The sequence below is a fragment of the Podarcis melisellensis genome (genome assembly GCF_964234715.1).
Source record: "Podarcis melisellensis genome assembly, chromosome: 12".
In the NCBI taxonomy this organism is placed as follows: domain Eukaryota; kingdom Metazoa; phylum Chordata; class Lepidosauria; order Squamata; family Lacertidae; genus Podarcis; species Podarcis melisellensis.
The window spans coordinates 36276694-36294395 of NC_138544.1; the positions used below are offsets into that span (position 1 = coordinate 36276694).

The 17702-nt window shown below is 43.6% G+C and overlaps 1 protein-coding gene across 1 annotated transcript in view; it reads right to left on the minus strand.

Annotated features, from left to right (window-relative positions):
* Window positions 1–5440: 5440 nt before the first annotated feature.
* RSU1 (Ras suppressor protein 1) overlaps window positions 5441–17702 on the minus strand; it is a 63835-nt gene continuing 51573 nt past the window's right edge. Inside the window, exon 9 of the mRNA XM_081882700.1 lies at window positions 5441–5917. Within this exon, the coding sequence (XP_081738826.1) occupies window positions 5815–5917 (103 nt within the window). The 3' untranslated portion in view covers window positions 5441–5814. The remainder of the gene's footprint in view (window positions 5918–17702) is intronic.

Genomic DNA, 17702 nt, shown 5'->3' on the forward strand with positions numbered 1-17702 from the left:
AGGGCACTTGAGTTTCATCATGCTCCATGCAGGATCTGTGAATCACCCCTGCAAGGTGAATGTGCCTTGATGCTAAAGCTGACGAGTTGTGGAGATGTATTTGTGAACAGTTTGGGATCTGATTGAAACAAACAGCCACCTGATGTTCAAACCACATAGCAGGAATGGAGAACTTGTAGCTTTCTAGTCGTCGTTGGACTGCAACTTCCATCAGCTTCAGCCTGCCTGGCCCGGGCTCAGGAGTGATGGGAGTTGTCGTGCGGCAACATTTGGAGGGCTGCAAGTTCCTCTGCCCCTGACATATATGATATGCTACCCTGGGTCAAGATCCAAGGGAGCTAGGCGAGAGAACAGTGTGCTCATCCAAGGAGGAGTAACAAGCAGTAACAAGATGATTAGGCTTGTTGTTGTTGTTCAGTCGTTTAGTCGTGTCCGACTCTTCATGACCCCATGGACCAGAGCACACCAGGCACTCCTGTCTTCCACTGCCTCCCGCAGTTTGGTCAAACTCATATTTGTAGCTTTGAGAACACTGTCCAACCATCTTGTTCTCTCTCATCCCCTTCTCCTTGTGCCCTCCATCTTTCCCAATATCAGGGTGTTTTCCAGGGAGTCTTCTGTTCTCATGAGGTGGCCAAAGTCATGGAGCCTCAGCTTCAGGATCTGTCCTTCCAGTGAGCACTCAGGGCTGATTTCCTTAAGAATGGATAGGTTTGATCTTCTTGCAGTCCATGTGACTCTCAAGAGTCTCCTCCAGCACCAGAATTCAAAAGCATCAATTCTTCGGTGACCAGCCTTCTTTATGGTCCAGCTCTCACTTCCCACTTCCATACATCACTAATGATTAGGCTAGGGGAAGCCAATATGGTGCTCTCCAGATGTTTTAGTTGACTACTCCCACCATTCCTGAGAATTGGCCACGTTGGCTGGGACTGATGGGAATTGTCCAAAACATCAGAAAGGCACCAGCTTGGCAAAGGCTGACATAGAGCAGTTTCCACACGGCCTGGATTCCTGATGGCCACCTTGCAGCTGCCTGAGCCTGCGAGCCAGGTCTTGGCTTCTTCTCTGTAGGTGACTTACAAATTGACTACAAACCTTTGATTTCCACAATGTTTCGTTCACTGCCAAAGCACAGCTCTGGTTCTTTTAAGGGCCTGATCGTATTTTTAGCACTTCCTTCAGCAATTGTTGCATGGCTGCCTCTGAATTATTTGGAATCTTAATTGGTGGAGCAGATGCAAGAGCAAGGATAGGAAAGAGGGGGAAAAAGAGAAAGAAATCCCTGCTGAATTTTCAAGGACGTGCTTGTCAGGTCTTTGGGAGACATTTATGCTCCAAGGTAACACTCTGGAAATGTTTTTTTCCTTGTATGTTACCAGCAATGGAATGAATTTTTTTCCAGGGCTGCACCTTAGTTATTTTGCTTTCAGTTCCAGCTAGCAATATCATACCCAGGGCATATAAAGGATAAATATTGCATTTTGGATATCTCCCCAGCCTGCCATTCCATTCTAATGATATAACAGATAGACCCACTGACAATTGAGTTTCTGCCCTGGCCTGACAGTTGTAAATGCCCCAATTTCAAGTAAAAAAGATTTGATTTTTGTGTCCGGACTCAGAATAGATTAGCCTTGGGTCCACATACTACACAATAAGCAGCTGCAGTTCCATAAATGAGCAGAACATGAATGAAACACAACACTTTAGATGACAAAGGAGTAACGCTGGAGGTTCGTTGGGGAGAATGTAGGAGAAGATAACCTCCTTTACCAGTTGCCAGAAACAGTGGGAGGGGAGCATGGCCACCGTGAGAACATGATCATAGAACCAACTGTAGAGTTAGAAGGGACCTTGTGGATCATCTAGCCCAGTGATGGCCAAACCTGGCCCTCCAGCTGTTTTGGGACTACAGTTCCCATCATCCCTGACCACTGGTCCTGTTAGCTAGGGATGATGGGATCTGTAGTCCCAAAACAGCTGGAGGACCAAGTTTGGCCATCACTGATCTAGTCCAATCCTCTGCCATGCAGGAATATGCAGCTGCCCCATCTCAGGCTCGAATCTGCATCCTTGCCATTATCAGTGCCATGCTGCAACCAGCCGAGCTATTTAGGATGCTGGGCTTGATGGATTGGCTTCATCCAGCAGCTTCTTAGTTTCTTAACCTCTCCCCTTTCTACCAAGCACACTTTATGATATGTTATGAACATATGGAGGCACCCTACTTCTAGCTTAAGTGGCTTGCAGAACAGTTTTCCTGCCTCAATTTGCCACCCTTAAAAATGTGCATGACTGGCAAGCGCCCAAATGGAGTATCTCGACTGCAGTTCACTAGGACACAGATGCATCCCCATGGCCCTATTTTTATCACTGAAATGTTAGAAGATATGCAGAAACGATTTAATCAGCAGCTTACACTTTTGAGAAATCCCAGCTTTAAAATTATATTGACCTGAAAGAAGGAAAACTTGCTTCAAAAACTGGTCTAATGACTGGTGACTGGGTGTTTACAAATGGGACCTGCAAGGTCTTGACTGTGATTGTCATGTAGGGCTTTATTCGCACTTACCTTTCTCTGCTCTGACACGAGTGCTGAAGTTTGGAACTCTGCCCGGGAAGAGTCGGACAAAAGGTAAGTGTGGCCAAGTCCATAGGGGTTGGAACCTGGGAGACCCGAGTTCAAATCCCTGCTGAGCCATGAAGCTCACTGGGGTGACCCTTGGCCAGTCACTGTCTCTCAGCCTAGCCTACCTTGCAGAGTTCTTTAGAGCAGGCACCCCCAAACTCGGCCCTCCAGATGTTTTGGGACTACAGCTCCCATCATCCCTAGCTAACAGGACCAGTGGTCAGGGATGGTGGGAGTTGTAGTCTGAAAACATCTGGAGGGCTGAGTTTGGGGGTGGCTGCTTTAGAGGATAAAATTGGGGAGGGAGAAAGAACTGTGTAGGACACCTTGAGCTCCTTGGAGGAAAGCTGAGATAGAAATTAATTTTTTTTTTGGGGGGACACCCTTGCAGCATGGAGTGCTCCTGTTCATTGTGCCAGCCAGTTGTCCATGCCCTTCTCTCCAATAGTCCATTCCATCCCCTCTCCCACTTGGGTTTCCAGTCATTGGTTGTTTGGAGCTCCCCCCATACATTGGGGTCTTTTTCTCTCCACCAAAAATTTGTTGTACTTCTGCAGCTCTTCATGTTTCCACAAAGCTGGTAATGCATCCCTTTTGTGTGACATTAGCCCCAGAAGTTGTTGGGACTCCCAGATTCCTATCACCCCTGACTGTGGGACATCAAATGTGTTTTAAAGGTACAGGGCGTATTCAGCAAAGGTCCAGGTCTGGTGTTTTTGAGTCAGAATCACAGAAGCTTGTTTTAAATGAGCCCAAGAAGTTTTCACAGCTTCTGTTACATATTTAATGCAAAACCCAAAATGTAGTCTGGGCTGATATTCCCCCCCCCCATGCCAAAAGATCTGAAAAGGTTTGCAACAGGTTGCAAAGATCTTGAATTTTAGAGGGAGAAAACACAGGTTTTGGCACTAGAGCACAATTTATGACTGCACATTTTTTGTTTAGCTGTTTAGCCTCCTACCAGATGGAAACTTTACTTGTCGTTTTTATGTAGTGCCACCATATTTTTTTTTTAAAAAAGCAGGAGGGAGACATTATTTCAGATATAGATGTCAGCTGCTTAATCACCTCCCAACTATGATTTCAAGGCCTGGATGTGGAGCAGGCTTTATGTAGATAAAAATATTTGCTTCGGTAAAATCCACACACTAATTTAGAACAATCCTTCAATCCAAATTTCTTTTCTTTTTTTTTTTTACAGAGGAGATTAAATTCTATTTAGGTTCCTCTCGTTTGCTACATTAAAAGACAATTAAACATTGGCAGAAAGTTTTTTCTTCAAATGGGAAAGTTTCTTTTTTAAAAAAAGCACCTAGCAGCTGGTAGCCCTTCTCAGTGATAAGACTTCCCCATTATCCACCCAAATTTCCAGGGAAGGGGGGGGGGCGATATTTAAGGAAAGCATTGTGACACACCAATAAGAAAGGAGAGAAGCTGATTAAAATTTATCATTTCTTACGCAGAAAGTGCCATGTTTTAAATGAGGTTCCCTAGTAGTACTAAAACAGCTTGGGGTGGCTGCCAATGCTTGATACACTCAAGAGTAGACCTACTGAAATCAATGGTCAGGACTAACTTTGATTCATTCAGTGGGTCCGAGTAGAACTTGGTTGGATACAATTCTTAGCCCCTTTTTTGCTGGTGGTGCAGGAGGTCATTTCCTTCCATTTTGGAAGCTGGGAGCATTGGCTGAGCTGTTCTGAGACCTACAGATCCAGTTGTACGTGTGACTGAGTTTGTGTCGGTTCTTCTTGGTGAACCCATAATGAGGAAGGCCACTTCCACGTCATCAATGGGGCGGGCAAAAGATTTGCATGGTTTGTTATTCAATGTTGCTGTTGATGTTGTTAATATGAATTTAGGAAAATGATAATTATTTCATTTTATTCATTGACTGTGCATCTGAGCTGTAAACCGTCATGGCAGTCCAAGAGAACTTAAAGACACCAAACTAGCTGAGTTCAACTAGAGACGGTTAACGTAGCAGTGGCATCGGTAGTTTGGTGGTAGATGAGGCTTCCTTTTTATGCAGAAAGTTGCACAGACGTCACCATTTTAAATGATCTGTTGTGTGGCAATGCTGGAAAAGGGCTCTGCACAAAATAATTGAGAGTCTTTGCCAGTCAGATAGGACTTTACTGGTCTAGATGGACCAATGGACTGACTCAAGATAAAGCAGCTTAATAGGTCTCCTTATATTTTTACTAATGTAGCAGAGTCCACAGTAGGTAACATTATAAATGCGTTGTAACACTGACACCAGATGGTGCTGTAGAGCTAAAATCAGAACTCAGACATTTTCCATTGTTGTAGTAGTCGTCGTCGTCGTCGTAGTAGCTTATTATTTATACTCTGCTCGTGTGGCTGGGTTTCCAACAAAATATTAAAATACAGTAGTCTGTCAAACATTAAAAGCTGGTAGCCCTCCTCAGTGATAACTGCCTTCAGATGTCTTCTAAAAGTCTGGTAGTTGTTGTTCTCTTTGACATCTGGGCAGGTGCCACTACCAAGAAGGCCCTCTACCTGGTTCCCTGTAACTTGGCTTCTCGCAGCAAGGGAACTGCCAGAAGGCCCTCAGCGCTGAACCTCAGTGTCTGGGCTGAACGATGGGGGTGGAAATGGTTTTTTTCAGAGCATTTTCAGAATGTTTTTTTTTAATAGCTGTGTAGATGCAGCCTGTGTTTGCCCACTCAAACATTATTTTTTAAAAATGCAATTAAGAAGTTGTACCACGTATAAGTGAACCTACTTCCTCTAATACAAATGAAACATGTCACAAAATCCACGAAAGGAGATAAGAAAGCAACATATGGTACAAAAATGATTTTATTTGGGAGTATTACATAAAATATGATTGAGACACGGTTTGGTGCTGCAATAAGGTGTAGCCAGCTGTGTGAATTAGTTAAGCCAAAAGTGCATTTCATACATCTTCTGAGTGTCAATAAAGTGGTTTACACGGGATCAAACGGCTATATGATTTAAGCAGAAATTAATAATTATAATGGATTACTTAGCCAGTGCAGTTTACACTTTGTGAGTAGCTGTGGATATAAAAAGGTATTCCTTGTTTTTATTTTATAAAACATCCATTTCTGCTAGCAAAAAAGTATATAAAAGAATTGGACATGCAAAAAAAAAAAAAAAGAAGAAGAATTAGAGGAATGGTGAATGCAGGTGGCTTATTTGTTCTTGGCAGCTAAAGGCTTCCGGCTGATCTTCTTGGACTTGTCATTGTTCTTCTTGGGTGGTTCGGGGTTCGCCTGCATGTGTCTGCCATAAAGGCTATGGAGAAACAAGGAACACAGAACATGTTTAGTACCTTCCCTGAACTCAAGTGCACCATATAAAACAATTATTACTGCCATCATTAATTTAGTTATACCCAGCTTTTTCTCCTGATGGGACTCAAGGAGGCTTAGAAAACAAGAGTGTCATTTTATTAAAAATTATCAGTCCTGACAACCACCTCATCCTCCATTTGTGATTGTGTTGGAGATGGCTCACTGGCAATGAGCCTATTCGCCACACATCATTGTTCCATATGTATGCTGTTGTCTTGCAATAATGAATACTCAAAGCTGTTTACAACATTGAGAAAAATACATCCCAAAAATAACAAGGCTTGTTTATCCATTAAACAAGGATCCAACTAGTCTGATCAACTATCTAGGCCTCAGCTGCCCCAAAGAATCACTGCCCCCACTGGGCATCACCACTTGGGCAGTGGTTTCTCCCAGGTTTCTTGCAGCCCTTCACAATGGAAGGCTGATGGGAAAGGTGTCACAGTTGACACTGGCAGAGAAATGAAAGCAGAATAACTTGTGCAGGATGGTTGGGTGGTCAGAATGACCAAGTCTGTGGACAAAATGTTCATAATGTTCATCAACCACGAGGAATGTGATGACAAATTCCTGGAAACATAAATACAGCGGTACCTCGGGTTAAGAACTTGATTTGTTACGGAGGTCTGTTCTTAACCTGAAACTGTTCTTAACCTGAAGTACCACTTTAGCTAATGGGGCCTCACGCTGCTGCCACACGATTTCTGTTCTCATCCTGAAGCAAAGTTCTTAACCTGAGGTACTATTTCTGGGTTAGCGGAGTCAGTAACCTGAAGCGTATGTAACCCGAGGTACCACTGTAATGCTTTGGAAGGATTTACTCCTGCTTACTTGAACTTGGAAATGGGATTTCTGTGCTGTGACCCCCCACCTTCTAAGACCAGGGTAGCCATAGTGGTAGACTCGAGTTCCTACCATCCTTGGCCATCAACCATGTTGGCTGGGGCTGATAGCAGTTGGAGTCCATCTGGAGGGGACCAGGGTGGACTCCTGTTCTTAGATGTCATCCTATTGTGTAACCGTATGCCAGCAGTTTGTTTGTATTAAGTTCATGTTCTATTTGTTTTTGTTGTTAAAATTTGAGTGTGTGTGTGTGTGTATATAAAATCTATATCTATCTAATATCTCTTTTTAAAAAACTAGTTCTGCATGCTATGACATTTCTACTACTTCCAAGCCAAAGCATAAGCGTTTTTACACAACAGTTTTGCGGTAAGAAGATCCAGGCTTCTTAAATTCTTAACCTTGGAGACATTGACAAAAATTGGGTTGAATTGGCAAGATGGAATGTCGATGTAACAGAGAGTGAACTGGCTGCGTAACCAGAATACTCGAGGGCTTGATAAAGTGACACAGAGCAATGGTGTCAGAGTCTTCTCTGCCTGCTCACACATGATGGATTGTTGCAAGAGAGCTACCAACACATCAATGCCACATTAATACAGACCCCTGATTAAATGTTGACGAAGTATCCTACAATTAAGATTGCTGGCACTCACAGGAAAGCTAAATAGACTCTAAGGCTGAGAGGATTTACACTGAACACCAGAGAGCAATTAATGGGTAATTTATGAGTAATTCCTACTTAAAGCAAAATTAAAAGCCTTCGAGACAAAACAGGATACAAATGCAAACTTTCTCTGTTGACAAAGAACCTTTTGGAAGATACTCTGCGTGTCAAGAAAGAAAAGAGATTCTAAATCTATCTTGTTTTGAAGGGGGACTGCTCTGGCAGAAGTGATGGGACTAGCTCAAGAAAAACCCTGCACCTGTTGTATGCAAACATATTCTCAACCAAGCCTGACACTCAGCCTTCAGAATGAATTTAAAAAGCCAAATAGTCACATTCTAGAAGGGCATTGGGGAAGGGCTGTAACTCAGTTGCGGATCACATGAACTATGTTCAAAAAAATTCCAAGCTCAATTCTTAGCATCTCCAGGTAGGTCTGGCAGAGACCTCAGTTTGAGAGTTGTTGCCAATCAGTGCAGACAATGGCCCTCCAGATGTTGGGCCAAGGTTCTTGATCAGTTGGTCATGGACCAAGATCTAGTTGGCCTTGGAGGAAACTGGTTTTCTAGATCCATTTCAGTTAGGGTTTAGGCCTGATTTTGGCACAAAAACTGCTTTGATCACTCTGTATAATGGGAGAGAGACAGGGGAAACAGTTCCCTGTCAATTCTCCTCAACTTCTCAGCAGCTTTCAATACCATCAACCATGTTAATCCTTCTGGAGCGGCTGTTCAAGTTCAAGTTGGAGGTTCAATAAGGCTTACTCCCAGGTAAGTGGGGTTAGGCTTGCAATCTTAACGCTTCAAAGAAACAGATGAACTCCAAACATCCATTCTTCCCAGAAAGTGCCACCATAAAGTAAACTAGTAATTATTATGATTATTTGCATTTATTTACCACTTGCTACATAAAATGTCTCAAAGCAACTTAGAATTGCATTCCAGGCTCTTTTCAGTGAATACAGTGGTGCCCCGCAAAACGAATGCCTCGTAAGACGAAAAACTCGCAAGATGAAAGAGTTTTTCGTTTTTTGAGGTGCTTCGCAAGACGAATTTCCCTATGGGCTTGCTTCGCAAAACGAAAAGGTCTTGCAAGTTTGTTTCCTTTTTCGTAAAACCGTTAATACCCAGGGTGCATTGCTTGAAGAGGTGCAGTTGCGACTTGACTTCGAGGAGCAACTCATAGCACGCGGTATGGTAGCCTTTTTTGAGGTTTTTGAGGACTTTGGAGATTTTTGAAGCTTTTCCAAAACTTCTTTTGCAGCCATTTATTTGGTAAGTTAAACTTTTAAAACTTTTTTGGGGGGTTTTGGATTTTGGGTTGGGATGTTTGGAATTCAAGGACTTGGTGTTGGGGAAGGGTTTGCAAGAATCTGGGAGCTTGTGTGGTTTTTTTCTGCATTTTTATGATTTTTTTTTTACCATTGGGCCACTCTGCCGTTTTTTAAAAAAAAATTCTGGGTTTGAATTTCTGTGTGGTGGGTGGCTGGGGGAACAGTTGAGGAGGGGTTTGCAAGAATCTGGGAGCTTGTGTGGGTTTTTTTTATGATTTTCTGTGACCATTGGGTCACTCTGCTGCTGTTTTAAAAAAAATCTGGGTTTGAATTTCTGTATGGTGGGTGGCTGGGGGAACAGTTGGGGAGGGGTTTGCAATTTCTGTGTGGTGGGTGGGTGGCTGGAGGAACAGTTGAGGTTTTTGAAGACTTTGGTGATTTGCACCAAACTTTTTAAAAAACTTTTTTTGGGGTTTTTGGATTTTGGGTTGGGTATTTGGAATTCAAGGACTTGGTTCTGGGTTTGAATTTCTGTGTGGTGGGTGGCTGGGTGCTTTTGAATTTTTTGGATGTGAAGCACTGATTTTTTCTTCTTCTGAGTTTGCGAAGGTAGGAGCTGTGCTGCCATGGGACCCAAGAAGACTGCTGCTGCAGAGGCCGGCGAGAGGAAGAAGGAGAAGGTGGCGCTGGAAATGAAGAAGGAGATCATCCGGAAGCACGACGGTGGAATGCGTGTGGCAGACCTCGCCAGGGAGTACGGGAGGAATCCATCGACCATCGGGACCATCCTGAAGATGAGGGAGAAGATCCAAGGGAGTCACCAGGATCGTGAAGAACCGCCCAGCTGTTCTGGAGGAGGTTGAGAAGTTGCTGCTCATCTGGTTAGAAGAGAAGCAGCGTGCAGGGGACACAGTGACTGAGGCCGTCATTTGTGAGAAGGCCAAGGCCTTGCACGCAGACCTCGTCCGGGAACAGCCAGGAACCTCAGGCGAGCCAGAAGTCTTCAAGGCAAGCAGAGGTTGGTTTGACCGGTTCAAGGCAAGATCTGGAATCCACAGCGTGGTCAGGCATGGAGAGGCTGCCAGTTCTGATGTTCCTGCGGCTGAAGACTTTGCAGCGGAGTTCCTGGAGGTTGTGAAGACAGAGGGCTACGTTCCACAGCAGGTCTTCAACTGCGATGAGACCGGGCTATTTTGGAAGAGGATGCCCAAAAGGACTTTCATCACACAGGAGGAGGCCAAGTTGCCTGGCCACAAGCCCATGAAGGACCGTCTGACCCTGCTCTTCTGTGCCAACGCAAGCGGCGACCTGAAGATCAAGCCCCTGCTGGTGTACCACTTGGAGAACCCACGGGCCTTCAAGAAACACAAGGTCGACAAGGAGCAGCTGAGTGTCATGTGGCGATCCAACAGTAAGGCTTGGGTCACACGTGTGCCTGTTTGTGGACTGGGTCAATCTTGCTTTTGGCCCTGCTGTCAAACAGTACCTGCTGGACAACGACCTGCCGCTGAAGGCTTTGCTTCTGATGGACAATGCTCCTGCTCATCCTAAAGGCCTTGAGGAGGACTTGTTGGAGGAGTTCAGCTTCATCAGAATCATGTTCCTGCCGCCTAACACCACGCCACTGCTCCAGCCGATGGATCAGCAGGTCATCGCCAATTTCAAAAAACTCTACACCAAGGAGCTTTTCAGGCGATGCTTCGAGGTGACTGATTGCATCACCCTGCAGGAATTCTGGAAGGACCACTTCGACATCGTCACCTGCTTGAAGATGATCACCACGGCCTGGAACGGGATCAGCCAGAGAAATTTGAATTGCGCTTGGCGCAGCCTGTGGCCGGACTGTGTGGCACCAAGTGACTCTGATGCACCAGAGTCAACAGTGGTGCAGGACATTGTTGCCTTGGAGGACCATGGGCCTGGAGGTCACAGAGGAGGTCGTCAGCGAGCTGGTGGAGGAGCACGACCACAAGCTGACCACCCAGGAGCTGGTCGAACTGCAGGCAGAGGCTGCGCAGGAGCAGGCCTCGCTGGAAGAGGAGGAAGCAACGGCTGTCCTCCAAAGAAGTGAGGGACATTTGCATGAAGTGGAAGGATGTGCAGGCTTTTTGCACAGCGGCACCACCCTGACAAGCACGTGGCACATGACCTTGCGAACACTTTTGATACGACGGTCATGTCGCCTTTCAGGGAGGTGCTGATAAGGCGGATGAAGCAGCAGACCATGGACAGGTTCTTCAGCAAGAAGCAAAGAGTGGAAGAGGAACCTTCTTTGAGTGGTCCCCCAGAGTCTTAGAAAATGTACTGTACACTTTGTTGATTTTTAAATGTTTTTCTGTCATGTTTAGAAACTTATTTATTGTTCCTTCAATTTTTGAACTGCTCTTTACAGTATGTGTGACTTTAAAGAGCAGTTAATAAACTCTTGTTGTACCAAATTTGGCTTTGTTTGGACTTTTTTTGACCATAGGAACGCATTAATTGAATTTCAATGCATTCCTATGGGATTTCGTGCTTCGCAAGATGAAAAATTCGCTAGACGAAAAAACTCACAGAACGAATTAATTTCGTCTTGTGAGGCACCACTGTATTCTGACAAAGAAAGACACACAGATGCTTTCAAGGTATATCTGGCAGGGTAAGAAGCCAAGAATTCAGTTTGTTATTAACTGACGCTAAAGAAAGAGGAGGCTTCGCCTTGCCAGACTTGAAACTGTACTATGAAGCCTCATGTCTCTGTTGGTTAAAGGAATGGATAAAATTAGAGAAAACAGAGTTGCTAGACATAGAAGGATTTGATAACAGATTTGGATGGCACGCGTATCTATGGGCTGAAAAGAAGAAAATCCATAAAGGTTTTGAGAACCACATTTTCCGAAGATCGTTGATAGAAATATGGGATAGGTATAAAAACCTACTTGAACCAAAAACTCCACACTGGTTGTCTCCATTAGAGGTTATGAGTGTTAAAAAAATTAATATGAGAAAGAATTGGATTACATATGGAAATTTGATTGTTAAAGAAGGGGGGAAATGGAAAATGAAACCCTATGAAGAAGTAAAACAGTTGGTATATGACTGGTTGCATTATTTTCAAATAAATGAAATGTTTAAAAAAGATCTTAAAGAACATGGATATGTAGAGAAAGATTCTAAATTTCAATTAGAAATAAATAATGAATATAAAATTCTATCCAAAATGTATAAGATATTGTTGGAATGGCATACAAAGGATGAAGAAGTCAAATCAGTTATGATACAATGGGCCAGAGACATTGGTCATAATATACAATTTAATGATTGGATAAAACTATGGAATGAAAGTATTAAATTTACTGCATGTACTGCATTAAAGAAAATGTTATGAAAATGATATATAGATGGTATATTACACCAGTAAAACTAGCAAAAATGTATAAAACATGTAAGAAGTGTTGGAAATGTAAAGAAAAAGATGGTACATTTTACCATATGTGGTGGGAATGTAAGAAAGTGAATATCTTCTGGAAGTTGACATAATGAACTGAAAAAAAATGTTGAAATATACCGTATTTTTCGCCCTATAGGACGCACCGTCCCTTTAGGCGCACCTAGTTTTTTTGGGGGGAAATAAAGGGAAAAAAATTCCCGCCCGAGCTTCCCCCGACCCCAGCCCCCAAACAGGCAGCTCTCTGCAAGCTGTGGGAGCCCAGCGCTGGCTCCCGCTGCTTGCAGAGAGGTCCGCGAAGCCTGGAGAGCGAGAGGGGTCGGTGTGCACCAACCCCTCTCGCTCTCCAGGCTTCACCGAAAGCCTGGATTCGCCCCATAGGACGCACACACATTTCCCCTTCATTTTTGGAGGAGAAAAAGTGTGTCCTATAGGGGGGAAAATACGGTACATTTGTTAAGAAACCAGAGGCCTTTCTCTTAGGAATTGTCGGAAATGAGATAAATAGAAAGGATCATAAACTTTTCCAATATGCAGTAACTGCGGCAAGAATATCACTGGCCCAGAAATGGAAACAAGAACAAATACCAACGCTGGAGGAATGGAGAATGAAGCTGATGGACTATGCAGAACTTGATAAACTGACTTGGAAGATCAGACACAACTATCTAGGTTGGACTGCCTGACCCCTGAGTGTGTGTGCAAAGGCCAAGAGGAACAAGCCTAGAGCGAGGCATCCCTAATGATTCTATCCTCTGATTTACACAGGGTATATGTGTGTGTGCAAGTATCCGAATCTACAGTGTGCAAAGAAACTCTTATTTTTACATTTTAAATACATAATATTCAAATAAAATACACTGAATCCTAACAAGTTTCCATTTGTCCTTCCTGTTAACGCTTCATGTTCACACATTAGCTGTTGATTATATAAGGCCAAGTTAAAAGACTAGCTTGCAAATTACTCTCCCCACGACGGCCAGTTTAAATGGGATGCTCCATGCAAATCTCTGCAGAGCAATAATGAGATCATAGCATAAAACCAAGATTTCATGTCCTTCAGACATCTGTAATTATGCTGTGTGGCAACTAAAAAGTTGTTGGCGCTATAATCGTAACTGATAAATGGCACAGCCTCTCTAAACAACGGCACAGCCAGAACCGCCACGTTGTGTGCAGATTCCTCATTAAGGAAAAGGGCAAATAGTTTTCTAGAGGATTTAATGTCACTCTGAAAATACTTTTTTTTTTAAAAAAAGAAAGAAACCCAAAGCCTCCATAATAAGATTTTCTGGGTTTTTCTTAGCTATAGAGTCTGGTTATAAATACACTCTCTGCAACAGCACACAAGTGTATAGAATATGCAAATCTATAAACGAAAGAAAAAAAGGTATCTGAAGAAACACCGTGCAGTCCCTACCCTGCCCCACTGAGGGTAACAAATGAGAACGCTCTGGCTGCTACAGCAAAACTAACAATAAGGGAGAAAGATGCTCATTAAACTTCATCATTCTGTCCACTTTAATGATGCCTTTACTTAATAAAAATTCCCTGAGCAGTTGCAGGGATATTAGGCAAGGTCTTTGGTTATGTATCAGGGGCCTAAGCTGTCACTAGCAAGCCTGCAGTTCAGGAGGGGCATTCCCAAGAGGAGGGAGCAAATACAGCCTCCTTTGTAATAAATGCAAAGAGAATCAATAACTGCAGCTTGGTACATTACTTAAGCATTTAAGAAAATAGGTGATCTGTCTAAATTAAAGCGCAAAGTGCTAAATGCTGCAATTTAAAGCATAAATCAAGAGGCCTGAAAACCTCAGACACTGAAGCTATAAATCCTTTTATTAAGGCTTATAACTTTAACAAGGGCTATTAAAGGGGCTGGAAAATGTGAAAATATTTTGAAAGTAACTCCACTCCCAGTAAGGTTCCTTTGCTAAGCACTGAAAATGTCAATAGGCCAAGGCTATGCTTTTTGAAATGGTTGGGCTGAAAGGGAAACAGAACAAACTCAACTACAAATAGATACGGTGCTCTTGGGGGAAACACTCTACATGTTTGTGCATGAGTTAGTTTCAGCTGATTTTGGATGCAACAGTCTATTATTATTAATGATTATTATCATCCCCATCACAAAACTGGCTGATGAAGCCTTAACTTATGAAAATGTGGCAATGCAAGATGCCACCTTAGAAATAGGAGGTTTATGCCTCTCTGGGAAAATGCATTGATTTCTCACTGCATGGTTAAGCCACATACTCAGTCCTGGAGAAAGTGCCGTTTTTTAGATGCTTTAGCAGTATGCCTGAGCGAAACAACTTGCACAGCAGAATGAAAATATTCCTGCAGATTTCAGAATTGAGACATCGCTCTCCTCTAGCCTGCCTCAGACTTATTTCATCACATTGGCTTGATGCCACAATATTTTGGTCTATTCTGGAATAACACACCTATATTTTCAGCATTTGGTCTCTTACAAAAACCAAGCATGTATTTCAAAATGGGCAAGAAGGGGGGGGGGGCAGTGTTGCTGACATGCTGTGCCAGACAGTTACGACTCTGCCTTGAGACTTTTGTGTTTAACAGGGAAAAGCTCAGGAGGGGAAGGGTTGCCTTATTTTAAAAAAGTGAAAATCCAGACACAAAAGTTGTTGAGGGTTTTGTTTTGTTTTTTTCAAAGTTGTTGAAATTTCTGAGTTATTTTTAAGGAAAATCACCAAAAACAACACTGCCGACATGGGTTGCCATATGTCCAGATTTTCCTGGACATTTTTAGCGATTTCCACCCGGACACTGCTTCCGACTACAGTATTCCAGCTATGTCTGGGAAATCCCGGACGTATGGGGACAGGGGTGTGGGGTTGCTGCATGTTTCTCTGTTACTCTAGGCAGTGTTTGAGCCCTCACACATTCTTTTGAATTCTCGAGCAGGGTTACCATCTTCAAAAGCCTTGACTCCCCAGGTGGTTGCCTTACAAAAACTTTGCCCGCAGAGCAAAATGGGGGCAATCATTAGGTTATTTAGGTAAAGGGGCAATTCCTGTGTAGTAGGCCCAGTCAACCTCTATAGTCTTTTGGCCCAGAAGATTCCGAATTACGTCTAGATGGCCCTATTATACCCACTGGTATCACTCAGCTAAAAGAGCATCATGTGCTCTATTGCGTGGACGAAAACCAGTCACCTGACTTCATTGTGAAATCAGGTGACAGCAAAAGTTCAAAGAGTACGGCCCCAAGCAACATACTGCTCCTTCAGAGGAAGTGTAACCCCATCAAGAACAGGCAACCTCCTATCCATCCAGTCTAGCGAACTGCCCACTAACAGTGCTTCAGTCTTATCTGGATTGAGCTTCAGTTTATTAGCTCTCATCTAGTCCATTACTGAGACAAGACAATGGTCCAGCACATCCACTGCCACACCTGCAGAAGTTAAGGAGTAGAGCTGTGTGTCATCAGTATATAGCAGACAACATACTCTCAAACTCCAGATGACCCCACTCAGTAGTTTCATGTAAATGCTAAACAGCATGAGGGATAAAATAAAACCATGAGGAACCTCACACTGAAGGCTCCACAGGGCCAAAGAGAACTCCTCCATCACCCCCCTCTGGAAATGACTACCCAAGTAGGACCAGAACCATGGCAAAGTGGTGCTACCTACTCCAACTCAGACAGTTGCTCCAGAAGACAAGCATGGTTGATGATATCGAAAGCCACTGAGAGGTCAAGGAAAATTAATAGGAGCACATTTCCCCTGCCACTCTTACATCTGTCATTATACAGGGTGACCAAAAGCAGTTTCTGTGCCAAAACCAGGCCCAAACCCTGACTGAATTCCTGACTGGATCAAGAAAAATCAGCTTTCTTCAAGACTGCCTGGATACGGTCTGTGCTTTTCTTATGCAGGCTCTCTCTCTGTTTCTCTTAAAAATGGACAGGAAACCATCAAAAGTTGGAAAGCTTTCCCAATAGTATAGCTGGACACTATGCAAGGGAGAGTGCCAGCTGCCGATATAGCACCAATTTGAAAGAGAAGGATTCTAGTTTTGCATTATGTTTGGTGGGATTAGCGCTGCTCGTCCCCTCATTGCCATGGCCCACATTACATGAGAGTAGAAAGCCTAAAGTGTGGGATACAAAGTCATCTTTACAGGCCTGAAAATGCATAACAAGGGTGATTAGCTATAGGCTCCAATCCCATGGTAATTCCCAGACCCAATTTTAAATTCACATGATGTTGTTTGTTTGTTTGTTGTTTTACATCTCACAAAACTTGCAAAAGCACAAGATTACCACCGAGGCCTTGTGGAGAAGAGTCTGCTAATTAGCAGCTGCTCCCATTATCTGTTGCTACAGAGTGTCAGGGCTGTACATATGTGTATTCCGCATGACTGTGTCGAAACAGTACAGGTTGCAAAGGGGGGGGGGTCCTTTCTCCACTTACTCACCAGCGTTTTCAAAGCAAAGCAACCCACCATCAATTAAGGAATGATACAGACATTATGAAGGCCCTCAGCAATTTTTCATAACCTATCACCATGGAGGTAAGACTGATTGAGAGTTTATTCGGCTGTGACTCTCACTCTGTGCCAGCCAATCTTTATAGTAAAACTGCAGTGAAAATGTCACTTGCTGTAATGAACACAGATCATAAGTTAAGCCTCTCGGATATTTCTCCATTAGTTCTCATTAGATTCCCCCCCCCTGCGTTTGTTACATTTTTCAGAAGGAGGGGGGTGGGGGAATAACCATGGAACATAATCGGCTCATTGTTACTTAAGATGATTGTGTTAAAATTGTAACTGAGCAAAAAGCAAACAGAGATAGTGCCAGAGGTGTTAGCATTGTTCACATTCTGATATTTAGCTTTCTAGATTGTCTTAGGTCTCTATGGGCTACACTTGAAACCTAATGAGAAGATAATGAACTGGAACACATCAAAATTAGGAGGAATAATCAAATCTTTGGGTGTACCAAGGTGATCCATCCTGAAGCTTTTATGTATCTCAGTGTGTTCATGGAGCATACTCAAGACTCTTGTAGTGCCAGCCCACCCTATATTTCGCTAGCACAATTCAAAGTGTTGGTGCTGACCTATAAAGCCCTAAAACAACCTTGGCCCTGTATCTGAAGGAGCATATCCACTCCCATCATTCAGCCCAGACACTGAGATCCAGCTCTGAGGGCCTTCTGGTGGTTCCCTCATTGCATGGTTACAGGGAATCAGGCAGAGGGCCTTCTTGGAAGTCACACCTGCCCTGTCAAGGAGATATATAACTATACAAGGGTGGCGCTGTGCTCTGAACCACTGAGCCTCTTGGGCTTGCTGATTGGAAGGTCGGCGGTTTGAATCCCTGCGATGGGATGAGCTCCCGTTGCTTTGTCCCAGCTCCTGCCTACCTAGCAGTTTGAAAGCATGCCAGTGCAAGTAGATAAATAGGTACAGCTGTGGCGGGTAGGTGATCAGTGTTTCTGTGTGCTCTGGCACTCATCATGGTCCTCTGTGCGCCACTAGCAGT